The sequence below is a fragment of the Ranitomeya imitator genome, chromosome 7, assembly GCF_032444005.1.
Source record: "Ranitomeya imitator isolate aRanImi1 chromosome 7, aRanImi1.pri, whole genome shotgun sequence".
Lineage (NCBI taxonomy): Eukaryota > Metazoa > Chordata > Amphibia > Anura > Dendrobatidae > Ranitomeya > Ranitomeya imitator.
Genome location: NC_091288.1, coordinates 201873734 through 201895221, shown reverse-complemented (window position 1 = coordinate 201895221; position 21488 = coordinate 201873734). Strand labels below are relative to the sequence as shown.

Genomic DNA, 21488 nt, shown 5'->3' with positions numbered 1-21488 from the left:
CTCGCTGGCCTCCTGCAGGGCCATGACGGCCGAGCTCTGGAAGTGGCACAGTCATTTGTCAGTAAGTTGCAGTATATGGGGGCACTCTGCACTATACAGATGAATAGCAGCACTATATTGGAGTATACTGCAGCACATGAAGGGTAAACAGAGCTACATTAACACATAGAGCACTATATGAGGGTGCACTGCGGTATATGGCGCTTCACAGCACTATTTAGATGTATTCAGCATTATACGTGTTTTACAGCGCTATATGGAGGGTGCTGAAAAGCGAAATATCAGTTGGAGAACCACCAATCAGCTGCAGTGGGCGGAGCGTCTGACGTTCCCGTTGGTCACATGACTTCAATCATCACCCAATAGCACGGCGGTCTGACAGCAGCGCTCATCTGCATGGCCGGGCTATAAATTCCTCCGCTCTTGGAGGAGCAGGATCATTATTCTGCTCACTTGTGCTGAGACCGGTGTTATCATGCCTGAACCTGCCAAGTCTGCGCCTGCGCCCAAGAAGGGCTCCAAGAAAGCCGTGACCAAGACTCAGAAGAAGGACGGCAAGAAGCGGAGGAAGAGCAGGAAGGAGAGCTACGCCATCTACGTGTACAAGGTGCTGAAGCAGGTCCACCCCGACACCGGCATCTCCTCCAAGGCCATGGGCATCATGAACTCCTTCGTCAACGACATCTTCGAGCGCATCGCAGGGGAAGCCTCCCGCCTGGCTCACTACAACAAGCGCTCCACCATCACCTCCCGGGAGATCCAGACCGCCGTGCGCCTGCTGCTGCCCGGAGAGCTGGCCAAGCACGCCGTGTCCGAGGGCACCAAGGCCGTCACCAAGTACACCAGCGCCAAGTGATCGGCTCCGTGCTCCGCTCCTCACCCCAAAGGCTCTTCTAAGAGCCACCCACACCCTCCCTATAAGAGCCACCTACACCCTCACTATAAGAGCCACCCACACTGCTCCGGTGTCCTCTCCCGTCTCCCCGAGGTGTCTGCTCGCACCGCCCGGGGCTCTGCGTCTGATGACGAGGGAGATGGTGAGAAAACCTCAGGAATAATCTGGGCATTGCTCAGTGAGTTGATGTGTATTCAGGGACTTATTTAACCCCTTGCTGCACAGATCTCGGCATTCTGGGGTCTCGTTCATTACTCTCCTTTCTCCGTTAACAGGAGCCATTTGTGGTGGTCGGTGGAGTTGATCTAGAGCCTAATTGAATTCTTTTTACAGTGTAAATGACGTCATTACATTTAGAAGCGGCGGGAAATTCAAACCCCCCTAACCGTCCTGTGTTCAGCCAATCAGCAGAGGGAGGAGCTAATGTTTCCAATGGTAAAAAGTTTAAAGTTCCCGCTTTTTTCCGTCCTTTGTCTTCATATGACACGTGCTCCCAGGACCGATATCGGGAAATCTGCTTGTGTTGAGCGATCATTGCTCTCTTACATCCCACACAGGAGTCTGCAGATTTCCAGGTTAGCGGTGCAGTATTCGCTCCTGTTTCCACTCATAGATATAGAGACTGATTCGTGTTCTCCACATGCTGTGATGTGCCCGTGTGCCTGACCTGGAGACGATCAGATCGTCCCTTTCCCGTCACAATCAGTACTGTGCAGACGATATACTGGTCAGGGACGTATCCTACAAGAGACATTTCAGGGAAGACCAATTCTGCCCTTCCCAGCAGATCCCTCTGTGATGGGAAATGTACGATCATGTGTAGAAGATTGCGGAGTGTCCCTGCTCAGAACATTACCACTATCTGGGTATTGAGAACTACAATTCTATTGAGAACTACAATACCCAGATAGATTAGCGAAATTAGGATTATTTAGTCTAGAAAAAGACGACTGAGGGGCGATCTAATAACCATGTATAAGTATATAAGGGGACAATAGAAATATCTCGCTGAGGATCTGTTTATACCAAGGTTTATACCAAGGCCACGGGCACAAGGGGGCATTCTTTGCGTCTGGAGGAGAGAAGGTTTTTCCACCAACATAGAAGAGGATTCTTTACTGTTAGGGCGGTGAGAATCTGGAATTGCTTGCCTGAGGAGGTGGTGATGGCGAACTCAGTCGAGGGGTTCAAGAGAGGCCTGGATGTCTTCCTGGAGCAGAACAATATTGTATCATACAATACAGAAGCGGCGACTTCCCCCACCCGGGACCCGGCAGCGTCACATCAGGCTCCGGGCAGAACATAGGAGACTTGTCTCAGTCAGGCTGTGATAGGATCAGCGCGGACACCACAGGGAATCTGCACAGGGTAATAAGCGGGTGAGTGAGGAGCCGCCTCCTGTGCAGATGGAGCGGAGGAGAAGCACTGACAGGGATTAACCCCTCACCCACCAGACTGTCAGTGCAATTTATGGCTGATAGTAGACACAAATTCAACAAGTGCAAACTACAAATCAACAGAATATTTCTGCACTTCCTTCTGCTCCAAGACAAATATCTGTTTTCACCCCTTATCTATTCGGTCCAAAGCGAACGTTTTCTATTGGGTGAGAAACTAATTTGAGCAAGGAGCAATAATAAGCTCCGCCCTCGGCAGCTCATTGGCGGTTCCTCAAGACTCTTCCCCATTGGCCAGCTTCAGAGTCATCCAATGACAGGAGAGGAGGGCGGAGCAGCAGACTATATAAGGCCACACAGCACAGTCTCTTCTCCACACGATTTTCTGTCTTTAGTTGTTATCTGACGTTATCGCTATCATGTCTGGACGCGGCAAACAAGGAGGAAAGGTCCGAGCTAAGGCCAAGACCCGCTCATCCCGGGCAGGACTGCAGTTCCCAGTCGGCCGTGTGCACAGGCTTCTCCGCAAGGGCAACTACGCTGAGAGAGTCGGCGCCGGCGCTCCGGTCTATCTGGCCGCTGTGCTGGAGTATCTGACCGCTGAGATCCTGGAATTGGCCGGCAATGCTGCCCGGGACAACAAGAAGACCCGCATCATCCCCCGTCACCTGCAGCTGGCGGTGCGCAATGACGAGGAGCTGAACAGGCTGCTGGGTGGTGTGACCATTGCCCAGGGGGGCGTCCTGCCCAACATCCAGGCCGTGCTGCTGCCCAAGAAGACCGAGAGCAGCAAGGCGAGCAAGAGCAAGTGAGCGCTGCCGCCAATCTCTACAAAACCAAAGGCTCTTCTAAGAGCCACCCACACCGTCACCACAAGAGCCGGCGCCGCCTATCTCGGGGTCCTCACATGAGGCTGATGGTACATACACCATTGCCGCCATTGTTGGTGCACATATCCACAGAATAATAGGAGATGAATGGGTCAATCCCACATGAAGTCTCAGACCCCTCAGGTGGGAGTGTCGTCTGCCAAGCTCGCAGGAAATGTCCCCTCCTCAGTGTCTGATACTCCGCGCTGAGGTCTACATGTAGTTAGCAGGTCCCGCAGTAAGGGGACCGGGCGGGTGATTCTCCTCCACATCAGTGACGGCGCCTTCTCTCGGAGGACGATCCCGTGTGCGGCGGCTCTGGAGGACAGGACTCCGCGCTGTTCCGGGTGTGACCGGATTGTGATCTCCGCTATCGGCAGTGACCGGTAATAATCCTCCAGAGATTATGAGCGGGAAACTCAAATCCCCCAAAGGATCATGTGATAAGACAATGAGCGGGCAGCCTTGGGAAAGCTCAGCCTTGAAAATAGGACGTTAAATGGAGGAGAGACATCTACGTACATCAGGTACACAGACGTGTCTCCTCCATTTAACTTCTTATTTTCCGTGTTCCAGCTGATCTCTCATCAGAGTATCCAAAGATGCGGCACCTTCACCCCAGGCCCCGGTAGCGCTGTGTTCCCTATACACCGCAAACAATGTATACACTGTAAATATATATATACGGGGCAGAACCAACACCTGTGTTCCCCCGTACACTGCACTAACTGGATATATATCTACGTGACAGGACCTCGAATCACTCCGCCGCGGCTGCTGGACCTCGAAGCACATCTACCCGGCTGTCGGACATCGAAATACTCTTCGTTGGCTGTCGGATCTTGAAACGCACCTCCACAGCTGTTGGATCTCGAAATGCGCTGCCCTGCTGCCAGACCTCCAAACGCACCTGCTCGGCTGTCGGACTTCTAAACAAACCGTGACTTTGGTAAAGGTGTTTACTGTTTGGCTAAGGATTCCTATATGTGTATATGTCACAAATATTGGAGATGGGGCCGTCCCTAACGTGCCCTTACACTATAGGGCTGCCATCTAGCAGAAGCTCAGGTTCCATCTCCGACGCTCTGGTTACATGTGAAAGAGTCGGGCTTTTTCCGGCCTTATTGACTTGTCTGTGTGACTGTGACCGGCCAGTGGCATTAAAGGCTTGTGAAATCCTTCTCGCTGTGTAGCCCAAACTGCAATGGGGACACTGATCCCTCCGAACAGCATGGAAGAGACTGGCTGGAGCACACGATAAAAGAAACGCAAATGGCAGGCGGGGACGTTGTTGGGGCCGGCAGGAGCGCCCACCAGAATGGGCCACTGGGGTCATAAAGAAAATTGATTTGGATAACATGGAATGTTCCTTGCCGAAAAACAGCGATTATCTTCGCTAGACTCCCCTGTCACTGCTGCAGGACGTCAAAACCACTTTATGGGGGGATGCACGATGCATATTGCTACTGGTGTGGATGTTGAAGGGACTTTTCTTAATCAGATTTCACTGCCAAAAATGGCTTTGTGCTGTAATTGGCAGTGGATCCGACCTGGTATTTCATACAGTGCCCTACTGGGACCCAGGAGCCATCATACAGCTACTCAGTAACTGACCTGCAGCATTTAATGGGTTCACTGCCCTAACGCCTAAGAAGTAAGTCCTGGTTGTAAGAGAGTAAATGCCTCTGGCACTATAGAGGGCAATGTAGTAGGGATCATTTTTCTGTTACACTGGTTTTTTAACCCTTTTGCTGCCAGTACAGTTTTCACATTAAGACAAACAATGAAAAAGAAGCAAAAAAAACCCTAATAATTTGTACTTTACAATTAAAGGCCCAGTCATGTGATTTTGCATTACTAAAGCATAACATGATATATAAAAAACTGCATAAAAATGTGTCTCTCTGGTTTGTGATTTGTACATGAGGTAATGGCAAAAATGAACATTTAATCACCAGATGTTGATCTGATGAAATATCTCTTCTAATTTCTCTTGCTTCTTTCACCCTTCCAAATCTCCATTAATGGAAGACTTTCACCATAACATGAACAATTGTTAATCATTACATTACACTGAGGATGGGTCGCTCTGGGGTATCACATTGTATAGGGTGTAACTGTGGGTGCATCATATTTCCTGTGTGTGTGTTGGGGGGGGGGGGGTAACTTAGGGCATCATACTGTTTTCGGAGTAACTGGGGATATCATACCCTTAAACAGTAACTGTGGGGGCATCCTACTGTGTGGTTATCTTGCTGTGTAGGGGGCATCATACTATGTGGAGGATAACTTTGGGGGCAGCATACTGTGTGCGGGATAAGTGGGGGCATCATACATTGTGGATGGTATGAACCACGATGATCTGGAACGGTGATGAAAATATGTGGGATATCTTTAGTCACAAGGGAAAGAAATTGCATAAAATACAAGCTGGGAAGATAATTGCAGAATATGACCAATGAGCGGGAAACTCAAACGTCCCAACAGTTCTGTGGTCAGCCAATCAGCAGAGGAAGGGAGGGGCAAATGTAGATTCTGGAAGACCCGTCCCGGAAGTGCGTCATCTCTGCAGTTCTCTCTCTGGTCCATTCTTCCTCCATATAAAGGAGCAGTCCGTGCTGTCCAGGAATCAGTTTTTGCTCACTGACTGCAGAAGATGTCTGGTCGCGGCAAAGGAGGAAAAGGTCTCGGGAAGGGCGGCGCCAAGCGGCACAGGAAGGTGCTCCGTGATAACATCCAGGGCATCACCAAGCCTGCCATCCGCCGTCTAGCTCGCAGAGGAGGCGTCAAGCGCATCTCTGGCCTCATCTATGAGGAGACTCGCGGTGTCCTGAAAGTCTTCCTGGAGAACGTGATCCGTGACGCCGTCACCTACACCGAGCACGCCAAGAGGAAGACCGTCACCGCCATGGACGTGGTGTACGCGCTCAAGCGCCAGGGCCGCACTCTCTACGGCTTCGGAGGTTAATTGTGTTCTCTTCTGTCTTCACAACCCAAAGGCTCTTTTCAGAGCCACCCACATCTCAGTGAGAGGCTGCACCTTCCTATTCCTGCGCTCTGGTTCCTGGTGGTTATAAAGTTAATATATCGTTTAGAACCTTTACTGAGCCACTAATGCTGTGGGTTCCCGGTCGAAGGAATGAAACCGCATTATCCAGATTCTGGGATGTGCCCGCAGTGTGTGATCTGGGACTAGGGTCTTTTCCAATATTTTGACCTAGAAAGACTAACCTGGTTTTCCCAAGCAGATCCCTCTACAGCTCTAATAACGGAGCAACTCCCGGCGTTTTCTAAATCTGTTAAGATGTTGTCCTAAGCTCCTGCTTTTATTGGGCGCTGATTAGTATCGGGCGCAGCGTCTCTGCAGGGCACAATATCCCCCGTGCGGCTGCCTGTAGTATCGGTCACAGCCTGGGACGTGTCTTCTATACTCTCCCCTCTTATTTTCCTCCCCGTCTTTCCATACTAGAGCCGGCACCGCAAACTTCGGGTGATGCGGTTTCTTCTTATTGATCTCAAACCTCACAGATTTATGGGGGATATATCCGCACACTGCCTCCCGGAGGCCCCTCTATGCACACAGTACAAACCCCGGAGTGATGCGGTTACTACAGTCCTGCCGTGAGATGAATGTGTTGATTCTGCTACTTGATGTTATACTGAACAGGGGGCAGCGAATATTCACAGGGAATGTGGCTGTCTGAGGCAGCTGGATAGACGGACGCCCTGTGTACCGGGTACGGAGACTCCTATGTGATGACCACGTCCTGGACACTAATGTTTCGGATGGAAGGCGCCTCTGAAGACTATTATAACCTCCCCAGAATATTAATGGCAACCGATAAGCAAACCGATCCCCGTGTTTGGGGGCAGACAGCTGGGAGGACAGGACCCGGTATTATCGGCGATCGCCGCTCCAGCAGAGGGGCCGGTAATAATCCGACGGACAAAGAACAGATATTGAGCGGGAAATTCAAAACCATCAACGGATCTGTAATCAGCCAATGAGCGAGAGACATCCGCAGGCGCCGACCAATCCCAGATACAGGAATATCCGCCTCCATTTAACTCCTTAGTCGCCGTGTGTGTGCTGACCCCCACTACACACTCGCTTTACAGAACCGGCGACTTCCCCCACCCGAGACCCGGTAGCGTCACATCAGGCTTTCTCTCTCTCTTTCTTTCTCGCTCTCTCTCACGGAGAGCTGATCAATCCTTCATGTCAGCACCTCTCCAGAATGAGGCTGATGTACTAGATTTTCTCGGCACCACCATCCGCATGTGGGGTGCTGCTGTAATCCCGTTCATTATCCTCATTTTTCCTCTGCACATTCCCACATCCAGCCAAGTGATCGCGGGGTCCAGTATACTCATCAGCATTGCCAATACTTCGATATGTAGCAAAGGAGGTGTGGTGTAAAACTTTGGGGGGCTTTTGAGGGCAACCCAAACGTTGTGCCCCACCAAAAAATGCCCCGGTTGACCCAAAACATTCTGAAAAAAATTACCACACACTCTTAAAGTGTTCCTCTACACACCCTGAGAATTTGTGGTCGACAGACCCAAATCGGGCTGAGCAGTGACCTTGCGCACCATAGACTTCAATGGGCAGGGTCACTTTGGGGAGTCTCTGCTCAGCCCTGTTTGTGGCTATCAACCACACATTTTCAGGGTGTGTAGCGTACCCATAGCTCTAGTGGACCAGTGCTGCAAAAATGTGGGGGGCATTTTGAGATCACCCCAAAAATATGCCCCCCTTCCCGACCCCCAAACTTCTGAACAAATTACCCGACACTCTTGAATTGTTCCTCTACACACCCTGAAAATGTGGGGTCGGTAGGCACAAACCAGGCTGGGCAGTGACCCTGCGCGCGATAGGCTTCAATGGGCAGGGCAGCTTTGGGGGGTAACTGCTCAGCCCAGATTGGGGCTATCGACGTCAAATTTTCATAGTGTGTAGAGGAACAATTCATTAGTTGGGCTATTTTTTTTTTCAGAATTTTTAGGTTAATGGGAGGGGGGCATTTTTTTTTTTTTTTTTTTTGGGGGTGGGGGGGCATTAGTTTTGGGGTGCCCTCAAAGTGCCACCCTCAATTTTTTACACTATTGGTTCGCTAGGGGTACTCTACACACCCTGAAAATTTGGGGTTGATAGCCCAAAACCGGGTTGAGCTGTGACCCCCCAAATTGACCTTGCCCACAAGTAATGCCCCTCAAAAAAATGCCCCCCCCCGGGCCGTTAACCCCCCCCCCCCCCGAATTCTGAAATAAGTACCCCACACTCTTGAATTGTTCCTCTACACTTTGGGAGGTCACCGCTCATGTACAGCACCATGGAATCAATGGTGCTATATAAAAAAATAATAATAGTATACTGTATACACTGCTCTATATACACCGCACTATACTGCACACTGCTCTATATACTGAACGCTTTGCTCTATATAATGCACACAATGATCTATATACTGTACACACTGCTGTACATACTCTACACTCTCCTCTACATACTGTACACACTGCTGTATATACTGTGTACAGTGCTCTATATACTGTACACACTGCTCTATGTACTGTACCCTCTCCTGTATATACTGTACACACAGCTCTTTATACTGTGCACTCTGCTCTATATACTGTACTCTGCTGTATATACTGTATACTCTGCTCTATATACTGCACACACCGCACTACTGTACACTGCTCTATATACTGTACACTCTGGTCTATTTACTGTACATTGCTGTAAATACTGTACACTGCTGTATATACTGTACACTGCTCTATATACTGTGTACTCTGCTGCATATACTGCACACACTGCTCTGTATACTGTACACTCTGGTCTATATACTGTGTACTCTGCTGTATATACTGTACACTCTGGTCTACATACAGTGTACTCTGCTGTATATACTGCACACACCGCTCTATATACTGTACACACCGCACTATACTATACACTGCTCTATATACTGTACACTGCTGTATATACTATACACTGCTCTATATACTGTACACTCTGCTGTATATACTGTACCCTCTCCTCTATTATCAGTGGCACTTATTACACTGCTGATCTGGGCTGTGCAGATGTGATGCTGTGCACTATATATACTATATACAGCTGTGTTCTCTGTGTAGACGCTGGATTTTGTGTCTCCGCTCTTCTCCCAATATTCCCCTTTTGCATAATAGTGGGGGTCATATACATCCGTTAATATTTCAGTTTTCTCCCCTGAGATGTCCATGTGTTTGGTTGGGGAGTCGCACTGTGCAGCTGTCGCCTCATCAGAGCTCTTTCCCACCACTAAGACAAGATATCAGGCAGGTGATTGCACTCAGCCACCGATGTGGATCATCTACTGGTGTGGAACACGTGTCCCCCCAATCCTCTGCACATACGGGGTACAGTGACACCACAGGTCAGGGAGGGGGCAGTCAGCGGAGGCCGTCGCCTGTGTTACCCTTCTGGGTTCTCAGCAGCTCCAGCTCGTCCCCACATCGTACAATCAGCTCCCTGTACGATAGACATTGGAGTAAAGATCCCTGTGATGGTGACAAGAGCCGGGAATAGGAGGAACGAGCTCCCGCAGCAGATTTATCTCCCCGGATACACAGTGAGGTGCAGATCGGGAGGACGGCGGCGATGATCCCGGGATTTGTTCTCCGCTCTTTCCCGGCATCTCTGCTAGTGACGGCTACAAATGGCCGGTGGAGATGTTGGAGAAGGAGAGGCGATGGAGGAAGCGCGCTCTGCTGTCCGGTGTTAGCCGGTAAAGGGCTTTTATCCCGGGCAGGGAAGCACAAGGAGAGAGCGGTGCTTCACCCGGACTCAGCTGGGAGGAGGCGGGGTTTATGTCCAGTGTCAGCCAATAGAAGCTCAGAACGGTGCAGCTCAGCAGCCAATCAGTGCGCAGTAAGCCTGTACATATAACAGGCGCCTCCAGCTCCGGCCTCAGTGTTTTCCTTCCTATCAGGAAATATTTTCATCTTGTTTTTCCGCAGCACATGATGGCAGAGACCGCGCCAGCCGCCGCTCCCCCTCCCGCAGAACCGGCCGCCAAATCCAAGAAGCAGCCGAAGAAATCTGCTGCCAAGAAGAGCAATAAACCCTCCGGCCCCAGCGTCTCCGAGCTGATCGTGAAAGCCGTGTCCGCCTCCAAGGAGCGCAGCGGGGTGTCTCTGGCCGCCCTGAAGAAGGCTCTGTCTGCCGGAGGATACGATGTAGAGAAGAACAACAGCCGCCTGAAGCTGGCCGTCAAGTCTCTGGTCACCAAGGGCGCCCTCCTCCAGGTGAAGGGCAGCGGCGCCTCCGGGTCCTTCAAGCTGAACAAGAAGCAGGAGACGAAGGACAAAGTGGCCAAGAAGAAGCCAGCAGCTGCGGCCAAATCTAAGAAACCCGCTGCTGCCAAGAAAGCCGCCAAATCTCCGAAGAAGCCCAAGAAGGCTCCGACCGCGGCCAAGAAGAGCCCGAAAAAGGCCAAGAAGCCCGCAGCTGCCAAGAAAGCGGCCAAGAGCCCCAAAAAGCCGAAAGCCGCTCCCAAGCCCAAGAAGGTGACGAAGAGTCCGGCTAAGAAGGCGGCCAAACCCGCCAAGAGTCCGGCTAAGAAGGCTGCGAAAGCCAAGAAGCCCGCGGCTAAGAAATAAGCTGCAGCCCCTGTTCTGATACCACAAAGGCTCTTATAAGAGCCACCACCTCCTCCCCGCAGAGCTGTATGATCAGTGCCAACACCTCCTCCCAGCAGAGCTGTATGATCAGTGCCATCACCCACTCCCCGCAGAGCTGTATGAGCAGTGCCACCACCTCCTCCCCGCAGAGCTGTATGATCAGTGCCACCACCTCCTCCCCGCAGAGCTGTATGATCAGTGCCATCACCCACTCCCCGCAGAGCTGTATGATCAGTGCCACCACCTCCTCCTCGCAGAGCTGTATGATCAGTGCCACCACCTCCTCCCCGCAGAGCTGTATGATCAGAGCAACCACCTTCTCCCCACAGAGCTGTATGATCAGTGCCACCACCTCCTCCCCGCAGAGCTGTATGATCAGTGCCATCACCTCCTCCTCGCAGAGCTGTATGATCAGAGCAACCACCTTCTCCCCACAGAGCTGTATGATCAGTGCCACTACCTCCTCCCCGCAGAGCTGTATTATCAGTGCCACTACCTCCTCCCCGCAGAGCTGTATGATCAGAGCAACCACCTTCTCCCCACAGAGCTGTATGATCAGAGCCACCACCTCCTCCCCAGCAGAGCTGTATGATCAGAGCCATCACATTCTCCCCGCAGAGCTGTATGATCAGAGCCACTACCTCCTCCCCGCAGAGCTGTATGATCAGTGCCACTACCTCCTCCCCGCAGAGCTGTATGATCAGAGCAACCACCTCCTCCCCAGCAGAGCTGTATGATCAGTGCCACCACCTCTCCCCACAGAGCTGTATGATCAGAGCCACCTCCTCCCCAGCAGAGCTGTTTGATCAGTGCCACCACCTTCTCCCCACAGAGCTGTATGATCAGAGCCACCACCTCCTCCCCGCAGAGCTGTATGATCAGAGCCACCACCTCCTCCCCACAGAGCTGTATGATCAGTGCCACCGCCTCCTCCCCGCAGAGCTGTATGATTAGTTCTCGGACTTCTAATGTTTGTAATATAACTGATGCTGGGCGCAGTCTCAGGATGGGGGGTTTGTGTGATCTGTCGATATTGCGGGAGCTGCACTGTACAGCGCTATACACGGGGACATTTGAACGCAAATACATCAGCTGCTCCAGCAAGCGGCAAATGAGTGATCTGAGGACAGACGCATCACGGAAGAGGCGGGGACTTCAGGGGCGGGATTAGTGGGCGGGAATAATAACAATGACTGGTCAAACAAATCAACCCTTATTGGCCACTTTATTTCATGAAAGAGCCAGTGGAGCGCAGGGGGCGTGTTTCCCAGAGACCAATGAGGACGCGCCCCGGAGCATAAATACCCTGCTCCCGCCGCTCCTCTTATCACATCTGTGCCCGACACGTCTATACGGAGCCATGGCAAGAACAAAGCAGACCGCTCGTAAATCCACCGGAGGGAAAGCTCCCCGCAAGCAGCTGGCCACAAAGGCCGCCAGGAAGAGCGCTCCCGCCACTGGTGGAGTGAAGAAGCCGCATCGTTACCGGCCGGGAACAGTCGCTCTCCGTGAGATCCGCCGCTATCAGAAATCCACCGAGCTGCTGATCCGTAAGCTTCCCTTCCAGCGCCTGGTGAGGGAGATCGCCCAGGACTTCAAGACCGATCTGCGTTTCCAGAGTTCGGCCGTCATGGCCCTGCAGGAGGCCAGCGAGGCTTATCTGGTGGGGTTGTTCGAGGACACCAACCTGTGCGCCATCCACGCCAAGAGGGTCACCATCATGCCCAAAGACATCCAGCTGGCCCGCCGGATCCGTGGGGAGAGAGCTTAGATCTGCCCCGGCTGCGACCACAACACAAAGGCTCTTTTCAGAGCCACCAAAGTCTCTCCCAAATGAGCCGATTCCTGAGCAGTCCCTTTTCTGCGCGTATTCTCCGTGTACGAAGCGCAGGCACGGTCGATCAGTTAATGGACGGAGGCTGCTGCTTCCGATATTGCAGGTGATCAGCGATATTGGTTATCGCTCTGCACATTCTCTATTCTCGCCCAGTCCAAAAGTGTCCGACATCTATAACAAAACCGACGTGTTATAAGGACCGCGTAAAGTGTGTACAGTGCACAACCGGGTTTGCGGTGGTGGATGTGCGGTTCCTATACAGTGCAGACGTAAATGGGGTGGATCTGCAGGAACGCGGTCACTATTGAGTTAATGGAGTAAAAGTAATCGGTGATTGGTCGGTTCCTGAGAACGGTTCTTTATGCTGATGTTTTGTGGTCATTTACCGATCCGCTGGTGGATTTGAAATTCCCGCTCATTTGCTGCTCGCGCTCCTGAGGATCATAACCGATCACAATCTGCTGTCGCACGCGCTGGGTCCTAGTGCCGCCTCCTCAGTCTTGCGGCTTTAGGTTGTTCTCTTTTGTTCGGATCGGAGATCTCTGCGCTTAGTTTCTGTTAATTACCTCATTTGTCCCTCAGATCGGTGATGACGCCTTTATGTGATCTATTCTGCCTGACACTGGTCTGAGCAGATCCCTCCCCCGTGTGCTGCGATGGTCGCATTTGTGGTGGGTGGGTCGTTAAGCAATTCTCGTATATTTGACTTTTCCCATCTTCTCCAGGGCTGGAGCCGCAGGGTGACTGGTTACATGCAGCTCCCTGCTCTGAGGGACCGGTAATGGCCGCCAGTCCGGCACCACGTGTAATGATGAGTGACTGCCGGGGATCACGAGTTTTCTGTAGATTATTGTCCCTAGAATATATTTTTTATTCTACTAGCTAACATTTGGCAGAAGCTGGAAACTAGCAACATAAATAACAATGAAAAAAAATCGAAATAACCAACAGATCTAGCAGCGGCGCCGAGATGAGAAGAATAGAGAAGCGGGGAAATAAGAGCACAATAAGCGGGAAATTCAAAATTAGCAACTGTTCTGTGCTCAACCAATCAGAGACTAAAGGGAGGGGCTAACTGCAAATTCAGTACCAGAAATCTCGCCCCGGAAACGCGTCATCTGTACAGTTCTCGCTCCGGTCCGCTCACTCTCTATATAAAGGAAGGACTCTGCGCTGATCAGTCATCGTGTTTGGCTGACTACGTGGAAGATGTCTGGTCGCGGCAAAGGAGGAAAAGGTCTCGGGAAGGGCGGCGCCAAGCGGCACAGGAAGGTGCTCCGTGATAACATCCAGGGCATCACCAAGCCTGCCATCCGCCGTCTAGCTCGCAGAGGAGGCGTCAAGCGCATCTCTGGCCTCATCTATGAGGAGACTCGCGGTGTCCTGAAAGTCTTCCTGGAGAACGTGATCCGTGACGCCGTCACCTACACCGAGCACGCCAAGAGGAAGACCGTCACCGCCATGGACGTGGTGTACGCGCTCAAGCGCCAGGGCCGCACTCTCTACGGCTTCGGAGGTTAATTGTGTTCTCTTCTGTCCTCACAACCCAAAGGCTCTTTTCAGAGCCACCCACATCTCAGTGAGAGGCTGCACCTTCCTATTCCTGCGCTCTTGTTCCTGGTGGTTTTAAAGTTAATATATCGTTTAGAACCTTTACTGAGCCACTAATGCTGTGGGTTCCCGGTCGAAGGAATGAAGCCGCATTATCCAGATTCTGGGATGTGCCCGCAGTGTGTGATCTGGGACCAGAGTCTTTTCCAATATTTTGACCTAGAAAGACAAACCTGGTTTTCCCAAGCCCGCCGGATCCGTGGGGAGAGAGCTTAGATCTGCCCCGGCACCGACCACAACACAAAGGCTCTTTTCAGAGCCACCAAATCCTCCCTCAAGACGAGCTCATTCCTCACATATAATTATGCCCGGAGGGATCACTTGTGCTCGGTAACATCTGGTCTCTGGGTCACTCGCGGCTCAGTCTGCAGTGTGTGGGGGAGTAAATACATATATGCGGAAATGTAATAATCTCATCCCCCCTTCCCTGTGCGCCCTGATCAGGACCAATACTAGAATAATCCGCAAAGATATTGATGTGTGATGGGACTGGATGCGGCAAGAATGCTCATATGTGACCATACAGGGCGCCCATCTACTCTGCGATATTTCCTGTTATTCTTCTCACTGCAGGAGTTTACAGTTCTATAGTAGGTTTCCCTAGATAACATTAATCAGCATTTTAGACTCCCCACCCCAATTTTAAGATTGTTTCTAATCTGCATGACCTCGTTTCTGTATATTCCCTGCACTGAATATTGCTGGTCTGATGGAGTCACTATAGTCGCAAAGTTCTGCACCTTCTATTATAGAAAGCGGATACTTCTCCCTTGATCCTGGAAATATATAAACTCCTGTATGGGACACAAGTGACCATTGATCGCTCCACACAAACACTTTTCGGACATCTGATCGTCCTGAAACTACAGAAAGACAAAAAACGGAAAATTCATCAGCCACTCAGCGGGAACTCCACGTTCCTAAACGGTTAACGTTAGCCCCTCCCCTTCCTCTGCAGATTGGCTGCACACAGGGCGGGTAGGAATTTTGAATTTCCCGCTTGTTGTAGTTTCCGCAGCTTCTTGTGATGTGATATAAAGTCCACCAACAGCAATCTCCTGTAATCACCTTCCAAATCACCGTGGAGTCATTTAATAAATAAATGTTTTCTTTGGAGAAACAAAGTGAGAATCATAAACTTCAATTAATACGAGACCACAAAGTATCGGACGATCCATGGAGCAAGAGCTGGAATAAAAAGCCACTGAACTCAGAGCGATTTGTAGTTTTTTTTGTTTTTTAAAGTATAATCAATACACACAAACAGTTTTATATCAGACATAAATAAAAGAGGGACGGTAAATATAAATTTTAATAGGGTAAGAAAAAGGATCAAATATGATAAAAGTGTAGGAAAAGACAACAGTCCAAGCAGGTCAGAGTTACAGGAGAAATGTAATATGGTAACTAAAATTGAATAGCCTAAATAAGGGAAAAGAAAAACATGTTAGTAAAATACAAGATATGAGGTTACTCAGGAGCATTTAGCGTCTTTTTTTGCCTCCAAAAGCAGATAAGTGTTTAACAATTAATTTCCTAGCGGCTTACAGATAGGAGATGGTTGTACACAGCTGTTCTTAATTGTCAGCTTCTTCAGACTACTGCTGCTTCTCTGCAAGTCAGTGCACACCTCAGTCTGCCTCATTGTTGCATTGTTACTATTAGTCCTGACATATGTCTCCTGCTGGATATCACTATTCCAATGATTCAGCTATTACAATGAAGAGATGATCCTCTAAAATCTGTGCAGCCCATCATTCTACAGCTCCAGCAACTGAGGAATGACAGGTTTTGGAATTCTTTCTCTGTGTTCTTTCTCCATTGCTTATGGTTTTATCCATCTAAGCTGTTGTCATTATCTTCTACGGGAAGATAATAAATGTTCTGTGAATGTAAATCTTCATATGAAGAAACAGGTTATATCTAAGTTTTATGATCTCTGTCATTTGCAATACAAGTGTTATTAAAATAAAGTAAACCGTCAATTCGTATAACAAGAAAATCACAGTGGGGGCAAGTTATTCTCATTGTTATAATGCTGCTCCCCATTGAGGACAGTACTCGGCGGCCTCGCTGCCTGCGGCTCATTAATGTCACCTGAATGCGTCTGGTAAGTGATAATGAGCTTCCCCCAATAATTAGATGCAGCGCTACAGATCATCCCCTTACACCCCATGGCAGGTGATGTCCCCGTCTCCTGAGCCCGGAACTTCCTGCCCCCCTCTGTGTACCGGAGCTCGCAGCGAGGAGAGTCCCGGCTGCTGCGTGTTCTGCCTGTCCTTTCTCCGCTGTCAGGGTGTCACTGGCACATTCCTTGTTAGGGGGGATTCCTCCTTCAGCTGCAGGCTGCTCTGAGTGCGGGTGACACCGGTCACTAGTCCCCAGCCCGCTCTGCTGTTCTGCAGCGTGAGGAGAGGGAACTCCCGGTACCGGTCTCTGGCTATGAGTGTCCTCTGCTGGGCATAGATGGGTCCTCAGGGAGCGTCTGCTGCTCTCGGGAATCATTACTGGACATTGCATACAAGGACCATTATCTCCATATAACTAGAACAGACAATGAAGGGGAGAAGGTGGTGGCACTGATCATACAGCTCTGTGGGGAGAAGGTGGTGGCACTGATCATATAGCTCTGCTGGGGAGGAAGTGGTTGCTCTGATCATACAGCTCTGCGGGGAGGAGGTAGTGGCACTGATCATACAGCTCTGCGGGGAGGAGGAGGTGGTGGCACTGATCATACAGCTCTGCAGGGAGGAGGAGGTGGTGGCACTGATCATACAGCTCTGCAGGGAGGAGGAGGTGGTGGCACTGATCATACAGCTCTGCGGGGAGGAGGCGGTGGCACTGATCATACAGTTCCGTGGGGAGGAGGTGGTGGCACTGATCATACAGCTCTGCGAGGAGGTGGTGGCACTGATCATACAGCTCTGCGGGGAGTGGGTGATGGCACTGATCATACAGCTCTGTGGGGAGAAGGTGGTTGCTCTGATCATACAGCTCTGCGGGGAGGAGGTGGTGGCACTGATCATACAGCTCTGCGAGGAGGAGGTGGTGGCACTGATCATACAGCTCTGCGGGGAGGAGGCGGTGGCACTGATCATACAGTTCCGTGGGGAGGAGGTGGTGGCACTGATCATACAGCTCTGCGAGGAGGTGGTGGCACTGATCATACAGCTCTGCGGGGAGTGGGTGATGGCACTGATCATACAGCTCTGTGGGGAGAAGGTGGTTGCTCTGATCATACAGCTCTGCGGGGAGGAGGTGGTGGCACTGATCATACAGCTCTGCGAGGAGGAGGTGGTGGCACTGATCATACAGCTCTGTTGGGAGAAGGTGGTGGCACTGATCATACAGCTCTGCGGGGAGGAGGTGGTGGCTCATTGAATGAGATTAAATGGCTGCGGAAGTGCAGAGCTCCTATCTGACTAACATTAAGTCTCCCGAGTCCTGACATATACTGGTGTTTGCCCCCATCTTATTGTGCTGCCCCCTGTTTGCATTATGGAGCTGGAACCGCTGATGCTGTTCATTGTTACGGTACTATTTGGTAAATGATACAAGGGTGTATGGGGTATGTACATACACATATATACATGCACATACTGACACCTCTGCACAATCGATAACCCGCTGAGCTGCTTTTATAAGACATGAAATCTATAACTCCCCGCAGCCTCCGCCAATATTGGTTACATGAGCGGATTACACAGAATAGAATCTGATCACTTCGGCATAAGGGCTGGCAGGTAGTGAAGCTCCGCTCTCCCCTTGTGCTTCCCTGCCCGGGATAAAAACCCTTTACCGGCTAACACCGGACAGCAGAGCGCGATTCCTCCGTCGCTTCTCCTTCTCCATCATCTCCACCGACCGTTTGTAGCCGTCACTAGTGGAAACGCCTAGAAATTGCGGAGATTATCGCCGCCGTCCTCCCGATCTGCACATCACTGTGTGTCCGGGTAGATAAATCTGCTGCGGGAGCTCGTTCCTCCTATTCCCGGCTCTTGTCACCATCACAGGGATCTTTACTCCAGTGTCTATCGCACAGGAAGCTGATTGTACGATGTGGGGACCAGCTGGAGCTGCTGAGAACCCAGAAGGGTAACACAGGCGACGGCCTCCGCTGACTGCCACCTCCCTGACCTGTGATATCACTCTACCCCGTATGTGCAGAGTATTGGGGGGACACGTGTTCCACATCAGTAGATGATCCATATCGGGGGCTGATTGCAATCACCTGCCTGATATCGTGTCTTACCCAGTGTGAAGCTGTGACCGCTGCGGCCTGTAATGGAGGGAAGAGCTCTGATGATGAGGCGACAGCTGCACAGCGCGACTCCCCAACCAAACACATGAACATCTCGGGAGAAAACGGAAATATTCATGCATGTATGTGACCCCCACTGTTGTGCAAAAGGGGAATATTGGGAGAAAAGCGGAGACACAAAATCCAGCGTCTACACAGAGAACACAGCTGTATATAGTATATATAGTGCACAACATCACATCTGCACAGCCCAGATCAGCAGTGTAATAAGTGTCACAGATAATAGAGGAGAGTCTACAGTATATACAACAGTGTGTACAGTATATAAAGCAGAGTACAGTATATACAGCAGTGTCCAGTTTATAGACCAGAGTGTACAGTATATAGAGCAGTGTATAGCATAGTGCCGTGTGTACAGTATATAGAGCAGAGTATGCAGTATATACAGCAGTGTATACAGACTGTGCAACAGATTGTACAGTATATACAGCAATATATACAGTATATATACAGTATATATACAGCAATATATACAGTATATATACAGTATATACAGTATATAGAGCAGTGTGTACAGTATTTAGAGCAGTGTACAGTATATAGAGCAGTGTGAACAGTATATACAGCAGTGTACAGTATTATAGACCAGAGCGTACAGTATATAGAGCAGTGTGTACAGTATATACAGCAGAGTACACAGTATATAGACCAGAGTGTACAGTAGCAGTGTGTACAGTATATACAGGAGAGGGTACAGTATGTAAATCAGTGTACAGTATATAGAGCAGTATACAATATATAGAGCAGTGTGTACAGTATATAGAGCAGTGTACAATATCTAGAGCAGTGTGTACAGTATATAGAGCAAGGTATTCAGAAAAAAAATAGCCCACACTCATGAATTATTCCTCTACACACTATGAAAATTTGAAGTCGATAGCCCCAATCTGTGCTGAGCAGTTACCCCCCAAAGCTGCCCTGCCCATGGAAGCCTATCGCGCGCAGGGTCACTGCTCAGCCTAGTTTGTGCCCATCGACCCCAAATGTTCAGGGTGTGTAGAGGAACAATTCAAGAGTGTCGGGTAATTTGTTCAGAAGTTTGGGGGTGGGGAGGGGCATATGTTTTGGGTCATCTCAAAATGCCCCCTAAATTTTTACAGCACTGGTCCACTAGAGCTACACACCCTGAACATTTGGGGTTGATGATAGCCACAAACTGGGCTGAGCAGAGACTCCCCAAAGTGACCCTGCCCATTGAAGTCTGTGGTGCGCAAGGTCACTGCTAAGCCCGGTTTGGGTCTGTCGACCACAAATTCTCAGGGTGTGTAGAGGAACACTATAAGAGTGTGTGGTAATTTTTTTCAGAATGTTTTGGGTCAACCGGGACATTTTTTGGTGGGGCACAACGTTTGGGTTGCCCTCAAAATGCCCCCCAAATTTTTACACCACTCCTTCTTTGCTACATATCGAAGTATTGGCAATGCTGATGAGTATACTGGACCCCGCGATCACTTGGCTGGATGTGGGAATGTGCAGAGGAAAAATGAGGATAATGAACGGGATTACAGCAGCACCCCACATGCGGATGGTGGTGCCGAGAAAATCTAGTACATCCCCAGACTCCCCAGCAGATAAGCCTCGCTGGCCTCCTGCAGGGCCATGACGGCCGAGCTCTGGAAGTGGCACAGTCATTTGTCAGTAAGTTGCAGTATATGGGGGCACTCTGCACTATACAGATGAATAGCAGCACTATATTGGAGTATACTGCAGCACATGAAGGGTAAACAGAGCTACATTAACACATAGAGCACTATATGAGGGTGCACTGCGGTATATGGCGCTTCACAGCACTATTTAGATGTATTCAGCATTATACGTGTTTTACAGCGCTATATGGAGGGTGCTGAAAAGCGAAATATCAGTTGGAGAACCACCAATCAGCTGCAGTGGGCGGAGCGTCTGACGTTCCCGTTGGTCACATGACTTCATCACCCAATAGCACGGCGGTCTGACAGCAGCGCTCATCTGCATGGCCGGGCTATAAATTCCTCCGCTCTTGGAGGAGCAGGATCATTATTCTGCTCACTTGTGCTGAGACCGGTGTTATCATGCCTGAACCTGCCAAGTCTGCGCCTGCGCCCAAGAAGGGCTCCAAGAAAGCCGTGACCAAGACTCAGAAGAAGGACGGCAAGAAGCGGAGGAAGAGCAGGAAGGAGAGCTACGCCATCTACGTGTACAAGGTGCTGAAGCAGGTCCACCCCGACACCGGCATCTCCTCCAAGGCCATGGGCATCATGAACTCCTTCGTCAACGACATCTTCGAGCGCATCGCAGGGGAAGCCTCCCGCCTGGCTCACTACAACAAGCGCTCCACCATCACCTCCCGGGAGATCCAGACCGCCGTGCGCCTGCTGCTGCCCGGAGAGCTGGCCAAGCACGCCGTGTCCGAGGGCACCAAGGCCGTCACCAAGTACACCAGCGCCAAGTGATCGGCTCCGTGCTCCGCTCCTCACCCCAAAGGCTCTTCTAAGAGCCACCCACACCCTCCCTATAAGAGCCACCTACACCCTCACTATAAGAGCCACCCACACTGCTCCGGTGTCCTCTCCCGTCTCCCCGAGGTGTCTGCTCGCACCGCCCGGGGCTCTGCGTCTGATGACGAGGGAGATAGTGAGAAAACCTCAGGAATAATCTGGGCATTGCTCAGTGAGTTGATGTGTATTCAGGGACTTATTTAACCCCTTGCTGCACAGATCTCGGCATTCTGGGGTCTCGTTCATTACTCTCCTTTCTCCGTTAACAGGAGCCATTTGTGGTGGTCGGTGGAGTTGATCTAGAGCCTAATTGAATTCTTTTTACAGTGTAAATGACGTCATTACATTTAGAAGCGGCGGGAAATTCAAACCCCCCTAACCGTCCTGTGTTCAGCCAATCAGCAGAGGGAGGA

General features: G+C 50.6%; 5 protein-coding genes across 5 annotated transcripts; all 5 read left to right on the top strand.

The window, feature by feature from the left end:
- The first annotated feature begins 446 nt into the window (after window positions 1-446).
- On the top strand, window positions 447-856 carry LOC138646013 (histone H2B 1.1). The gene has a single exon (XM_069735488.1). The coding sequence runs from the start codon at window positions 476-478 to the stop codon at window positions 854-856; it is 381 nt and encodes a 126-aa protein (XP_069591589.1). The 5' UTR covers window positions 447-475.
- A 1855-nt stretch (window positions 857-2711) lies between these two features.
- Window positions 2712-3104, top strand: LOC138646161 (histone H2A type 1). The gene has a single exon (XM_069735625.1). The coding sequence runs from the start codon at window positions 2712-2714 to the stop codon at window positions 3102-3104; it is 393 nt and encodes a 130-aa protein (XP_069591726.1).
- Window positions 3105-10172: 7068 nt separating this feature from the next.
- On the top strand, window positions 10173-10825 carry LOC138646012 (histone H1C-like). Its single transcript, XM_069735487.1, has one exon. It carries the CDS (start codon window positions 10173-10175, stop codon window positions 10809-10811), a length of 639 nt encoding a protein of 212 aa, XP_069591588.1. The 3' UTR covers window positions 10812-10825.
- A 1339-nt stretch (window positions 10826-12164) lies between these two features.
- Window positions 12165-12603, top strand: LOC138646011 (histone H3). The gene has a single exon (XM_069735486.1). The coding sequence runs from the start codon at window positions 12193-12195 to the stop codon at window positions 12601-12603; it is 411 nt and encodes a 136-aa protein (XP_069591587.1). The 5' UTR covers window positions 12165-12192.
- Window positions 12604-20620: 8017 nt separating this feature from the next.
- On the top strand, window positions 20621-21030 carry LOC138646009 (histone H2B 1.1). The gene has a single exon (XM_069735485.1). The coding sequence runs from the start codon at window positions 20650-20652 to the stop codon at window positions 21028-21030; it is 381 nt and encodes a 126-aa protein (XP_069591586.1). The 5' UTR covers window positions 20621-20649.
- The last annotated feature ends 458 nt before the right edge of the window (window positions 21031-21488 follow it).

What these genes read in the sequence shown, in the direction of transcription:
- LOC138646013 (XM_069735488.1), top strand. Translation starts at nt 476, where the DNA reads ATGCCTGAACCTGCCAAGTCTGCGCCTGCGCCCAAGAAGGGCTCCAAG.
- LOC138646161 (XM_069735625.1), top strand. Translation starts at nt 2,712, where the DNA reads ATGTCTGGACGCGGCAAACAAGGAGGAAAGGTCCGAGCTAAGGCCAAG.
- LOC138646012 (XM_069735487.1), top strand. Translation starts at nt 10,173, where the DNA reads ATGATGGCAGAGACCGCGCCAGCCGCCGCTCCCCCTCCCGCAGAACCG.
- LOC138646011 (XM_069735486.1), top strand. Translation starts at nt 12,193, where the DNA reads ATGGCAAGAACAAAGCAGACCGCTCGTAAATCCACCGGAGGGAAAGCT.
- LOC138646009 (XM_069735485.1), top strand. Translation starts at nt 20,650, where the DNA reads ATGCCTGAACCTGCCAAGTCTGCGCCTGCGCCCAAGAAGGGCTCCAAG.